Genomic DNA, 14,744 nt, shown 5'->3' with positions numbered 1-14,744 from the left:
TTTTGTCATGTCTTTGGATAGCAATTATTCAGTGCTCAGAATTTTACATGCAGCCAGTGAATGCATCCAAAGGTCAAAAATGTCATCCAAATACTCTGAGCACAAAGACACAGTGTGTCAGCAGTCAATGTCGAAAACTTTTGGTTCATGTTTATGTGAAATAGGATTTTAAAATGGTATAAATACGTTCTGTGATTTGATCAGACTTGCACCCACAGCTGCCAAATATAAAAGACTGAGACCTCTAACAGTAACCTGTCACGATTCAGGAGATTTATGAATCGTACAGTTGAAATAAAGTAACACAAGAAGGAAGTCATAACCCTATAATGTGTTTCCTTTTTAACTGAAAGATTTTGTTGTTATATAACTGTGCTACTTTGGCTCTTACCGTGAGCTGAGTTACTGGCTGGAGGGAGCAATGCAGGGGAATGTAACACTTGTTCTTGTGTTTGAGTTTCCCCACACAGAATAATCCTTATCCTGAATACATTTTAGACAGCCTTTGTCAGCTTCCTTAATAACAACAGAACTAGCCTCCAGTGACTCTAGAGCCAGTGTTTCGCATTGATTACCATCAGGTTTGCTGATAGATTTAATACTGAAATATTAGAAAGATAGAATCACATCCAACTGTTCATTTCCTGTTCCACTCCACTGGAAATGGTTTCCTCGTATTACTTTTTATGGCTTAGGAATTACTTGTGATTAATGATTAATCTGTGTGACTCATGGATCCCAGCTTGGAAAACACTGATTGTCACCTTTCAGGATTTTGGGCTTGTACAAAATGTTTGTTGTGCGCAGTTAGTATCAACTTGTTTGCAGAAGGGTTGAATGTGTGTTTGACGTAAACAATGCTTTAATTCAAAACACTGAGATGAGTCGAGATAACCACATTTTACATGCATATAAGCAAACTGGTGAGCTGGCTGACACAATGTCTCACCATCACTGATGTTCACCTGACCCTTCGCTCTTTTATTTGACTCTGCGTAGCTTCGTTTTTAATCATACTGAAAGTCTCTTGACCACCAGTGTCTCTAATCAGCACCTCATCACTTTAATAAATCAGATCCCTATGGACCCGGGAGGGCCATTATACATCTGCTCCCACTGAGTGCAGGAGTGTGTGGCCATGAGGGAATCTGGGGATGACAGAGTGTCTAGACCCCTCATTGTTATTTTTTTAATCAAATTAATGGATGTACAATTTGACTTTTTTTTCTTTCAGTGTGAGATGTTGAACCAGATCATCCAGGGGAGTACTTCCAAACTTTCTGATTAACACAATTGTTTTTCCAGAGAGAGAAGAAGGAAATAAAACTAAACTCAACATATTCTCAAACTTGAGACTTCACAGATTAGCTCTTTTGTCTTCTGTGTGTGTGTGCGTGCGTGCGTGTGTGTGTGTATCTTTTGAGACATGCTGTACCTTTGAAGTGCCAAACAATCAAACAATATATGTAATGTGTGAAATATCATTATAATGGCAGGATGACATGCTGCTTTAACATTTATCTAATCCTTGCTTTCAGCAGTGCTCACTTTTTTTAATTAACTGGATTAATTTTATACTCACTTTACTCGTGCTATACTTGCTACCCATCCTTCTTCACACTGCTAAAGTCAGTTATTTCCATCTTTACTGGACGCTATACTCTGTTCAAATACCATCTGTGTGCAAACAGACTCTTGACCCAAAGCACACATTAACAGAGGAAATTATCAGTGTAAATCCTAAATAAATGCTATTTGACCTATTATATAATGTCCACAGTAAGAGCATTTTCTCTAATATGAGTGACTTTTTAATCCACTATGCAAACCTTAGATATTGGTGCAGTTTTGCAAAAGAATTAAGTGAATGAATGAAGGTAAGTGTGCATATTATTTTCATGTTAATATGGTAAAATGGACTGAATGATGCACTCAAATGTAACATAATTAGTTGAAAGGCAGATCAACTAACAGAGACATAAAGTATTTACAGTACATCAAATTATATTAATTGTTGAGTGTACTGTCCAAAATCCTGAGAATCCAGTTTATAGATACCAGAATGCTGCTGTGTTTGCATGTAAAATCCCTGCAGATTAGTCGTACAGTATCTGTATCCATCTTAATTATTCATGTATATTTCACAGTGTGTGGCAGATACTGCAGACAAACAGTCCATCCAGTTCTTTCCATTTTGTTGCACTTGGCAAATAACAGTGATGCAATTTTTCAAACTATGTGAACAGCTGGCTTTGACTGGACAGGCTTTCAATTTCATTTTGACAGACTGACAATTTAACTTTCAGCAAGGACACAATTCAAAGATAAAAAGGAATCACAACAGCCACCACTGATATTAAAGAAATATTTCTCCACAAGCAGTTGGCATGGCTGACTTTTGTTTCAGTCTACTTGTATACCAAAGCATGAATTGTGGGGATTTAACACACACAAAAAACAAAACAATGGACAACAATGCTCATATTGGGCTAGATGAAGAAAGATAATTAAAAAGTGAAGGCTCAGACACAGAGTGTAGTGCAGTGACTCTTGCTTGTGATCAGTATGTCAGAACTGCAGGCAGAGTGCATGCCGTGAACTGTTAGTGGGGCAGACATCTCACTGTGAGTAGGAAGCATTTGAAATCAGCTTTGGATCCAACCACCTTATTAAGATGCTTGGCAATTTAGACATAGTGAATAACTGGAGCGCTCTTTGACTTAAAGAGGTTATCTATCATAAACAATATTAATAGCGCCTTCTCTGCTCAGAAGAGTACCAATTAATTTGAATCGTTGGTGAAAAGCTGGAAAATATTCCTGCATGAAAGTCTCACTCCAGTCGTGCATGTGAGCATTAAAGTCCCCTGAATATATGTGATCTTTCTGACATTTATCATTTATTTTAGGTTTTTGATTTTTAAGTTAAATTTGTTTTACAGGATTTGTATGACTAAATAAAATGTGTGCTGACTACTATCGATGAACTATTTAGAGCTGTGAGATGTAGCAATTCATATTAATTCCTTTACTGACAACTAACTGGAGGCTGATGTGGCAAAAGAAGGAAATCTAAGATATTTTTAAGCTTAACTAAGCACACAGTGCAACAGGAAATTCCAAAAGCAGGCCGCAAAGATGATTTTATGATGTATCCCAGAAAGAAAACTGAAAACCAAGGGTTAAAACTGTTGTTACTCTGACCCAAATCCTGCTTCACTACAGGCCTCATGTGAACTCAGACATTGACAAGGTTGAAAAAGAGAACAAAGCAGGGAGGTAAAAACACTGAAAGCCACATGGATCTAAGCTTCTAAGAAATAAACTAGGGGAGGTAGCAACAATAAACTCACACCACACAACAGAGAGGCAGACAGAGGACGGGAAATGAGAAAAGAAACACTCAGCAAAACAAGGAGTACGGATTACAACAAAAATCAGTCTGGAAGCAAACATTAGTGTCTGTGTAATCCCTTCTAAAAGTCTCGATTTCTGCCTGCGCAGAACAAACTGCAGTCCTGGAGTTTTCAAACTAAAACTGGGTCAGGAGCTTTTTTGAACACTCTCTATTTCTGCGGCACTTAAATCTCTAGCAATATTTTCTGCCCTTGCTCTGAATGCAGTAAGAGTAAGAAACAATATTGGTATAAATGACGTTTTAGTGGACAGATTAAAAAGAGAACAGGGCTATAATTCAGCAGAGTGCTTTTGGATGAGTTTGGAGGGTGGTGGTGAACATGGATCAACACAGACCTACATCCAAAAAGCAGAGCAAACCAATGAAGCACTGAGCGCCACCAGAATTGGAAGCTCAACTCGACACTAAAGCTACGAAAATGTCACACAGGTATAGACTGGTGTCGTCCTTACAAATGCATGCAATATCTACTAAAACACTCAATGCTCAAGGGTAGGTCTGGTTACATTTTTTGCGATTTTAAAGAGACGATTGTGATGAACTTACCCTTAGAGCTTCTGAGAGAAAGTTTAGCAGAATTTGGGACCAATGGTGTTAAAGTGTTCTAGGCAAATGTTTGACAGCGGAATTGAATCTCCAGAGTACAGCCTACACCAAATATTAGCCTAACAGATGACAATCTGAAATTGTTGGTTTTCCAGCCTTGGAATGGCAATCATTCTCAAGGTGATCCGGACATTTAGCCTGGGGCCAGCTCTGTTAACTGGTAGCCATATGCTCTAACGTGGGATTTTAACGCCATCAGTATTCAGTAAGTAACAGCCGCTGTCCTGCAGAGGCAACACAACTGTTAATTAATTCAAGGAGGCAATCAGAACTCAAGGTGCAGTCAGTTCAAAAACAGATCCATGTAATCATTCTGTCTTTTTTAACAATCTGCAGGATGAATGAACAGTCAAAGGTATTCTCATAGGTGAATTAAACAGAGGTCATAGGAACAGCAAAATGAAAAATGTTGTCATTCAGCCACAGCGTTTTTATGTTCGCTCGCTTAGTGCAAGTTCAGATTTGCATGAACAATCAGAACAACTCCATCAGCCATCAAGCTAGGGTATATATATATAGTCAAACTCCAGCATCATGCTCACTTCTTTTCAGTGAATAAAGGGAAGGCATATCAGCTAGGATTACCTGAAGTTTCCGTCACGTCTTTAGATCTCTTTTCATTTATCACGTCAGTGTCTACATGACCCATGTCTACTCAAACAAAGCTTGTCTGTTTTAGTGGGTAACTAAACTTTCACTCACTGTATGTCACTGTAAACTGCTTTTCTGGATGCAGATGTTGGGTCGCTCCTCGCCCTTTGGACATTTAGGTTTTATGGCAAGAAGCATAAATTAGAGACTTAATTTATTCTCTGATATCCAAAGCAGTTTACTTTGCTTTAACACCATATAATTATTCTTGGCCTTTCCGCGTTTCTATTACAGTCAAGTCAAGTCAAGTATTTATTTATTGTCATTGTCAAAGAACAATGAAATTGCATTTGGGGCTTCCGTACAACCCGTAAAAAACAAAACAAATACCCCTTAAAACCCTTTTTTTTTTTTTTTTTTTTTTTCCGTAATGAAAGGTGTTTCGCAGCAATATGATGAAACAACACACCATCAGTCATAACATGGCACACTGTGAAACATGGTCAACACCCAAAATATCTGTGCAGGTGGAGTGTTGAGCATGAAATCCCTTTTATCAAGAACACGGGCGTTTCAGTCTCCTTTCATGATGTTAAACCAAGGTTCTCTACAGAAATGTCTCTGCCCTTTCCTGACTATAGCAGTAGCAGAGCACACGTACTTCTGTCTCATGGTCTGTTGAAGATATTGAAGCAGTTGTATCTATGAGAATATTAGACTACGCTGCATCCTGACACGCATGACACTAAAAGCGTACCCAGTGCAGGAGTCCTGACCACAGATCAGTATGTGACAAAAGCAAGAACAGGTTGCAAGAAAAGTGTTTTGGTGTGCAACCTGTGAAATATCTGTGGCTCACTGAGAAGCCCAGTGTTCTTCATCACAGATTTAAATGCTTTAAACATTAAACCAGTCACACTGTCAGCGCCTACGCATTTGGAGGTTTAAGGATTGTTAAGATGACAAGAAGTGAGTTCCAACGGATTAAAAGTGTGCAGATTATTATTATTTTTTTCATCTTGTCTTGTCTTTTTAATTTCTTCAGAAAGTTACAGGGAGGGATTACTTCCAGACACAGGAAATGCTCCTCAAAAACTCAAGGAAACTGAGTAAAACACTGGTAATATAGTTTGTGTTAGAGTCCCCTCAGTTAATGAGAAAAGAAAAAAAGTTACATTTGATCAAAGTAGCTCTGCAGCGTATTATTGGAGTTAATAATGTGACACAAAACCACAGATTCAGAACCCTCACAATATCATGCAAATTAAACTACTTCTATGCTCGAGGTTGTTTTACACTGACTGGACACCATGCAAGTTTCCTGTAGCCCTAGTTTCCTGTTCCTAGCTGACAGGACTGGTACCTGGTATGGTTCCCTGCTGCTATACCCCATGAGCCCCAAGGTTTAATATACTGTGCATTTAGACATGCTCTTCTGCTTACCTTGATTGTGATAAGAGTGACAAATGTAGAGTCTTGCCTGTGGCAATCAATAAGGCATTTTCACCCAGACAACTGCTGCTCACTGATTATTCTTTTTTTTTTTTTGAGGGGGAAACCTTAGAGATGGTTATGTGGGAAGACCAATGTGGATCAGCAGTTTCTGAGAAACTCAAACTACCAGCAACCATGTCATGTTCAGAGTCACTTACATCATCTTTCTTCCCCCTTCTGGTGCTCGGTTTGAACTATAGCCGGCCATCTTGACCATTGTTTGTATGTTGGCTGCTTTTTCTTCTATTCTTGTGATTCCACACTGGTTTAATCTATGAACAGCAGTGTTGCATGTTTTTCTGTCCATGTATATTATTCTACATAAGCTGTGTGTTTGGGACCATAAAGACATAAAGTGTCTACCAATCACATGTTTCCAAGTGACATTGTATGGTGGATCAAAATCTGATGGTACTTTTCTGATATCATAATTCCATCAGTTTTGATAAGATCCCCAAAACCACTGGGTAAACTGCAGTCCGAAACCATGGCAGAGCCTCCATGTTTTACGGATCATCATCGTTTATTTATATAGCACTTTAAAAACACACCTGGTACACCAAAGTGCTGTACAATACAAATGTAAATATAGGAATAAAATAACAAAAACCAGACATAGCAATAAAAATGTCAGTTACCCACAGAGTTAAAAGCCAGGGAGTAAAAATAGGTTTTTAATCAGGACTTAAAAACTGGCACTGATGTACGGATGGCTGTAAACACTCACCGTTGTACCTCTTTTGACCTCCATTGTAAATTTCAATGACAATTTGAAGCAAAAAGTTCACATCTGAATTCAACTCTCAATGAAACCAGTACTCTCAAATCGTGTGTCAGGATTGGATTTTTTCTTGTTTGTGGAGGACTGGCCAATCAGATACTTTTTATCTGTTTTGTTCTTCATTTGAGGTCTGCCACTTAACCTGTGTAGTTTAGACCTTTTTATTTAATTATTTTTGTTTTCAAGGAGAACTGTTCCTCCCTTCATCGCCCCGGTGCATTTTCTATGCGTTAGTGATTCATAAGTCAGTGTCAAGTTTCATAACAAACAAATATTAAAAATCCTCTCAAATGGTCAGCACTACAAATAAATGAAACAGTCAGTGTTGAAAGAAAATATTTTGTTGTTGTTGTTGTTGTTGTTGTTTGCTTTTTCGAGGGGGGGGGGTTGCTCAAGACGACTTTTTGAAATTACTTTATGGGAAGCAAAATATAAAGAATTGAGGGGTGGTTTGAGACTTTTGCACAGAACTGTATATGTCTAAACGACAGGTGAGATGCTACTGTGTGATTGGCTGATTAGATATCCGCTTCGAAGAGGAGGTGACGAAGTGTCCCTAACAAAGTGGAATCGAAAGTCTGTGATTAACGCGCTTATACGACTTCGGAACTTCTAGGTAGTATTGTTTCTGGCTAATATTTCTTAGCTGCTGGCATAATAATAAACGTTACACGGGTACACGTGGTTTCACCGCCTTTAAATTCGCCTTTGATGCTAATCAGAAACATAAAAGTGATGCTGTGTCCTTGATCCTTGTCCTTCAGCTCCTCAACAAACGTCCCGAACGATCACGTCAAACACAGCGCCGTGTACAGTCAGTCCGCTCTGTGCATATTTTATGCGTACACTGTCTCCACGTCTCCAAAAGCTCCTGTTCACAGGTGACACTGTACAAACAAGATTATGGATGTGCCACTGTCCTGTCAAAATACATTAAGACTCAGCGCTGACGGACATTCTGGGAGACTTTGATGTGGCTGCGGCTGTAAGAGCGCGGATTCGCTCTGGTCCTATCATCCTCTTGGTGAGGTGAAGAGCGTCAACGGCGGGGCAGAGCTTTGCGCGTTCACGCGAAACCTATAAACGGACGTGGCGCGCGGAGAGCTGTGAGTAGTGTGTGGAGAAATGAGGAGAGAATAACGGCGGCAGAGGATGGCATCTACGGCGCCATGGGAGATAATCTGATGACACATGCAACAGAAATGCTGCAAATGCCATCTGCACAAACTTTTTTCTCTGTGTTCTGAAGACACGGCAGCTCTTCAACTTTGCCCTACGAGGTGATATGTGAGAAGGAGAGGCCAACCATGCAGCTGAATGAGTCTGGAGTTCAAACGGTGGCACCCGAGCCATGTCAGCAACAAATACTACAGGACGACTACAATGGGAACTGCAGCGAAGGTTCCACCACTAACATGTCACTGCACTGCTGGCTGCAGCTCCTCACCAAGGAATCTATCATGGAAATTCAAGGAGACAGCTCCAGCGTAGTGGTACGTGTTATGATAGCGTGTGTCTACTCTATCGTCTGCGCTCTGGGGCTGGTGGGGAATTCACTGGCTCTGTATCTGTTGCACTCCCGTTACAGGCAGAAGCAGTCGTCCATCAACTGCTTTGTGATGGGGCTGGCTATCACAGATCTACAGTTTGTTTTGACCTTGCCTTTCTGGGCAGTGGACACAGCCCTGGACTTCCGCTGGCCGTTTGGTCGTGTGATGTGCAAACTCATCAGCTCTGTCACCACCATGAACATGTATGCCAGTGTATTCTTCCTCACAGCTATGAGCGTGGCACGTTATTACTCCATCTCCTCCGCACTGAAGATACACAGCCGACGGACAGCAGCTGCCAGAGCCAGGTGGACCAGCCTGTGCATCTGGGCTGTTTCTTTGCTGGCCACTTTGCCTCATGCCATCTACTCCACCAGTGCCCAAGTATCTGATGAGGAGCTTTGCCTGGTGCGCTTCCCAGACTCTGGCAGTTGGGATCCACAGCTCCTTCTGGGTCTATATCAGCTTCAAAAGGTCCTAGTAGGTTTCCTTATTCCTCTAGTTATAATCACCGTCTGCTATCTGCTGCTGCTTCGCTTCATCCTAAGCCGGCGCATTGCAGGTGCAGCGGGCCCAGAGGCAAACCAAAGCCGGCAAAAGCGTCATTCCAAAGTGACTAAATCCATTGTCATCGTAGTTCTCTCCTTCTTTCTCTGCTGGCTTCCTAATCAGGCACTGACACTGTGGGGTGTGCTCATAAAGTTTGACCTTGTGCCCTTCAGCAAAGCTTTCTACAATGCACAGGCCTATGCTTTCCCTCTGACTGTTTGCTTGGCGCACACCAACAGCTGCCTCAACCCTGTGCTCTACTGCCTGATCCGCCGGGAGTTTCGGGCAGGCCTCAAGGAACTTCTCCTGCACGCCACGCCATCTTTCAGGAGCCTGACTCATCTGCTGCGTCGCAAGGCCAAAGTGGCTGAGGCACCACCTGTTTTGGTGCTGGTCCAAATGGATGTCTGACTGGGATGATTGGGGAACTCGAAACATTCCACCTGCGGTACTATTGATCTGTTTACCAAGAGGGCATATGTCTCACCTACTCTGTCGATGCAGAAAATTGCATTTCTTTAAAAAAACAAACAAAAAAAATGCAGAATTATAATGTACTGCACGGTAGGATGTGCCTCACTTCTACTGTGTTTCTCAAGATTTCCTCTGCATCACATATTTCTGTTGTTACAGTTGTTCACTGTTTCAGTCTCCCCGCTTCTGTCGAGCAGTACTGCTCTCGTGTCATGGACATGTATAGCTGTTAATCCAAAGTGAGATTCAAATAGTTGCAGCACTCAGGCGTGATTTTTTTTTTTATGCATACCGGTAAATTACTGTGTTTGTGTTTGTTTACTGGTACAAGTGTGTAATTCTTTCATCAGTATAATCAATGGAACAAATGGAATCAAAATAATTAATTTTAAAAAAACAGGACAGTGATGCTTAGAAGTGTTTGCTTTATTTAAAATATCATAAAAGAAAAGAGCAATTTAATCGCCTGTTGTTGTATCTGTGGAAAAACTAAAGAAATGAGCGGGGGGGAAAAAGAATTTGTACATTTTATTTTTGTAGATGTATGGAGTAAAATAGTAGTGCTTGTTGCATTGTCCTGGAGAAATGACTCATCTCTTGTGAAAAAATAAAAGGCAAATAAAATGTACAAGAACTAAAATCAATTTCCTGAGCTTTTTGGGGTAAGGCAGCATGGCATCAAAGACTTCAGCGTAATGAGTGCATAGTTAGTAAACGTCTCCCTTGTGGAAAGCTTTGAGGATTAGGACTTGAAGTGATCCATTTAAGATTTTATACCCCTGTGCAGCAAATAGTATATGATTCATATTTGAACAGAGCACGTATACTGTGTTGTATGCACACAAGATGAAAAATTTACGATCATTATTTCTCTCTGTCTCACTCTCGCTGACCTTAGACAGCCATGCAAATATACTCAGATGCGTTCTTTTTCTTACTTTATATGTGTCAGACTGAAAATTATAATGAATTATGTCGAATTTCCTCTAAACATCTGCATTATATGTCAGACATTTACTTTAAACCAAAGCATTTTTTCATTAAAAAAAAACGGCATCTCATGGTTGGACAGACCACCAGTGCCACAAACAGCCTTTTTATCTCTGGTAGATTGAACAGATACATATGTTGACTGGAGCTAATGTGGTCATAGCATCAGCTTTCATACAAGACAGCTGCTAATTTGATGTTTTTTCATTTAAATCATAATGACTGATAATCCTGTAAATAAAATAAAGACTAAGTAAAAAACTCAGCTTAAACTATTTTGAATAATTGGGCCAGATCACATTAAAATTCAGAGCCCGTAGGAGGAGAGACAAAAAAGGAAAATAGTCAGAGGTGCTGAGAGCGTGCAAAATAAAGTGGTGCTAATGTTATGTAAACAATCCCACACCGGCAAGAGGGCATCAGACAACAGAGACTCCCTTCTCTGTTCTTTTATTGATGAGCTTTAACTTTCTCATTCTGTGTTTGTGCAGCTCTCCTTCAATCACTAACAACAGCAGCACTGCGCTGCACAAATAATGAACAAAGGTTTTGCTAACTAGACTGCATGTCAGATAGAGGGGGCAGATTTTCTTCGTCTCTTCTGTTGAGAATGGGATTCTCGCTCTTCAGCGCAGCTTTTGTGTGAAATGAAGTGTAGCAAAGCCGTAGTCTAAACATAAATACTAAATAAAACACTTGTGTGGTTTGAAATGTCTTTTCAAATTGCTTTGTGGACCTAAGCTGATGCTTAGTGTCATTCTTAGATAGAAGTATATGAAAAATGCCAAACAAAAGCTTTAGGTAAACAATGGCCCCAGACAACCAGAGTTTGCTGCATTGCATTATAGTTTGATAAAGGCTTTAGCGATTCTGTTCTACATGATTGATTTTGCAGGGTGTCTATGCCATAAACAGATATGTGTTCAAATTATCATAAACAAAGTCATACACAGAATACTCTGACTCGAGTAAAATTCAGGTAAATAGAACCTTCGATTTTTGGGGCTTTTGTAAAGATATGCTTGTTTGCTATGAGTAACCTGCTATGTGCTGCACTTGAAGGAAAACTGTACCATACATTACGCACAAACAGCAGGAACAATTGGGTCAATAGAGGCATACCCCAGTTTTGCCCCGTGCCTTCAGTGGGTCAGCCTGAACAAGCTGGGAGCAGAATCTGCAGCAAATAACAGAATCAGTGACTTTTGTAATCTTGCCTGGTTATAAATTCACTGAGGAAAGATCTCTGGGCCAATTTTGCCTTCAGAACACCCTAAAGCAGATTAACTGCATATCATGGGCCTTTATTTATATAGCAGAGAAGAACCAACGCACCAGATAAACTAACTTTTCACAGAGCTTTGTATGCAACATTGTTACATCTTGATTGTGCAAAGACATAACTGTATTAGGAAAGCGTGATAGCTCACTTAGCATGAGCGCATTTCAAAATCTCTATGGCTCTCACACCTTGGATTCATCACAGAAAGCCTGCATGATACAGATTTGTACCATCAGCATGTAAGTAAGGCCTGCTGGGCTATCCATAGAAAGGTTCAGAGTTAGACTCAGTTCAGAAAAAACTGACTTGTTTCACGTGAAGTTAAAACTATGATGGTGCTGATAAACAAGTTCCATGTACAGTGGGGCAAAAAAGTATTTAGTCAGCCACCGATTGTGCAAGTTCCCCCACCTAAAATGATGACAGAGGTCAGTAATTTGCACCAGAGGTACACTTCAACTGTGAGAGACAGAATGTGAAAGAAAAATCCATGAATCCACATGGTAGGATTTGTAAAGAATTTATTCGTAAATCAGGGTGGAAAATAAGTATTTGGTCAATAACAAAAATACAACTCAATACTTTGTAACATAACCTTTGTTGGCAATAACAGAGGTCAAACGTTTACTATAGGTCTTTACCAGGTTTGCACACACAGTAGCTGGTATTTTGGCCCATTCCTCCATGCAGATCTTCTCGAGAGCAGTGATGTTTTGGGGCTGTCGCCGAGCAACACGGACTTTCAACTCCCGCCACAGATTTTCTATGGGGTTGAGGTCTGGAGACTGGCTAGGCCACTCCAGGACTTTCACATGCTTCTTACGGAGCCACTCCTTTGTTGCCCGGGCGGTGTGTTTTGGATCATTGTCATGTTGGAAGACCCAGCCTCGTTTCATCTGCAAAGTTCTCACTGATGGAAGGAGGTTTTGGCTCAGAATCTCACGATACATGGCCCCATTCATTCTGTCCTTAACACGGATCAGTCGTCCTGTCCCCTTGGCAGAAAAACAGCCCCATAGCATGATGTTTCCACCCCCATGCTTCACAGTAGGTATGGTGTTCTTGGGATGCAACTCAGTATTCTTCTTCCTCCAAACACGACGAGTTGAGTTTATACCAAAAAGTTCTACTTTGGTTTCATCTGACCACATGACATTCTCCCAATCCTCTGCTGTATCATCCATGTGCTCTCTGGCAAACTTCAGACGGGCCTGGACATGCACTGGCTTCAGCAGCGGAACACGTCTGGCACTGCGGGATTTGATTCCCTGCCGTTGTAGTGTGTTACTGATGGTGACCTTTGTTACTTTGGTCCCAGCTCTCTGCAGGTCATTCACCAGGTCCCCCCGTGTGGTTCTGGGATCTTTGCTCACCGTTCTCATGATCATTTTGACCCCACGGGATGAGATCTTGCGTGGAGCCCCAGGTCGAGGGAGATTATCAGTGGTCTTGTATGTCTTCCATTTTCTGATGATTGCTCCCACAGTTGATTTTTTCACACCAAGCTGCTTGCCTATTGTAGATTCACTCTTCCCAGTCTGGTGCAGGTCTACAATACTTTTCCTGGTGTCCTTCGAAAGCTCTTTGGTCTTGGCCATGGCGGAGTTTGGAGTCTGACTGTTTGAGGCTGTGGACAGGTGTCTTTTATACAGATGATGAGTTCAAACAGGTGCCATTCATACAGGTAACGAGTGGGGGACAGAAAAGCCTCTGGTGCAAATTACTGACCTCTGTCATCATTTTAAGTGGGGGAACTTGCACAATCGGTGGCTGACTAAATACTTTTTTGCCCCACTGTAGATCTATCTATCTATCTATCTATCTATCTATCTATCTATCTATCTATCTATGGGTACCCATATCCACATAAATAACAATACTATATACTATAATAATGATCACACAGCCCACTGCCCTCAGCAGCTCCATTTGGCAACAGAATAAAGATTCCCTTGATATATAATTCCCTTGAAAAACATGCCAGCATGCACTGAATATGGACAGGCTGATGTTACGAAATCAGTTTCACTCCGGTTCTTTTTTTATTCCTTGAGGCATCCAGAGACGGCACCGGGGCTCTCTGTCCTGGTTGTTGTGTCCTTGGGCAAGACACTTTACCTTACCGCCTACTGGTGTTGGCCACAGGGGCCGATGGCGCGGTATGGCAGCCTCGCTTCTGTCAGTCTACCCCAGGGCAACTGTGGCTACAACTGTAGCTGCCTTCACCAGTGTGTGAATGTAAGAGTGAATGAATAGTGGTATTGTAAAGCGCTTTGGGTGCCTTGAAAAGCGCTATATAAATCCAATCCATTATTATTATTATTATTATTATTATTATTATTAACATATTACAAACACTGAGACCACCACTCTGCATCCACTGGGCCATTGGCCCCTTGTTGTCTTACATTTACAGATAAGCATGTGGAGAGTCTCCTGCAAACCTGCTTCTAAGTTATAACAATTATGAGTTTTTATTAAAGGTACAAGCATCAGCAATCCCCAACTGTAGCTTCCTGTCTCCTTTTATGACAGGCAGACCCCCAGTGTACATAAATTCCTTTCCCTCTACACAATTACACACACTCTCAAGCCTACAGCTAAGCCAAACGGAAACACAGACAAATCCTTCCCTATTCCTCTCATCTACTGCTGGACCCTCTTATCTAAGCAAATTTAACACATTGTATTCTAATAATTGTTTTCTTGTACTCACACTGACCTGAGAGGACAGATTTAGATTACCGGTATGAATATATTGATATATTGCAAAGCCAGTCAGTGCAAAGTAAGAAGTAACTTCTCATTTTTAGGAAATGAAAATGAAGAGACTCAGGACATGAAGGACAGGTTCATTAGCAGAAAAGCTAAGGCATCTGAAACACTCTCAGCTCTTAGTTCTGCTGCTTTTATCCTTATACTTCATTATGCATTGATTGCAAAAGATCCGATGGTGTGTGTGCATGTGTGTGTGTGTATGTGTGTGTGTGTGTGTGTGTGTGTGTGTGTG

The 14,744-nt window shown here is 41.0% G+C and overlaps 1 protein-coding gene across 1 annotated transcript; it reads left to right on the top strand.

Moving 5' to 3' along the window:
- The first annotated feature begins 3,793 nt into the window (after positions 1–3,793).
- Positions 3,794–9,624, top strand: rxfp3.2b (relaxin family peptide receptor 3.2b). Its single transcript, XM_005727113.1, has 2 exons — positions 3,794–3,846; positions 8,139–9,624. Exons 1-2 carry the CDS (start codon positions 3,836–3,838, stop codon positions 9,397–9,399), a joined length of 1,272 nt encoding a protein of 423 aa, XP_005727170.1. The 5' UTR covers positions 3,794–3,835; the 3' UTR covers positions 9,400–9,624.
- Positions 9,625–14,744: the final 5,120 nt, after the last annotated feature.

The sequence above is a fragment of the Pundamilia nyererei genome, unplaced genomic scaffold (genome assembly GCF_000239375.1).
Source record: "Pundamilia nyererei isolate P.nyererei 1_Seehausen unplaced genomic scaffold, PunNye1.0 scaffold00023, whole genome shotgun sequence".
NCBI lineage: Eukaryota > Metazoa > Chordata > Actinopteri > Cichliformes > Cichlidae > Pundamilia > Pundamilia nyererei.
Note: the sequence above shows the minus strand (reverse complement) of the source record. Positions and strands in the feature narration are given on the sequence as shown.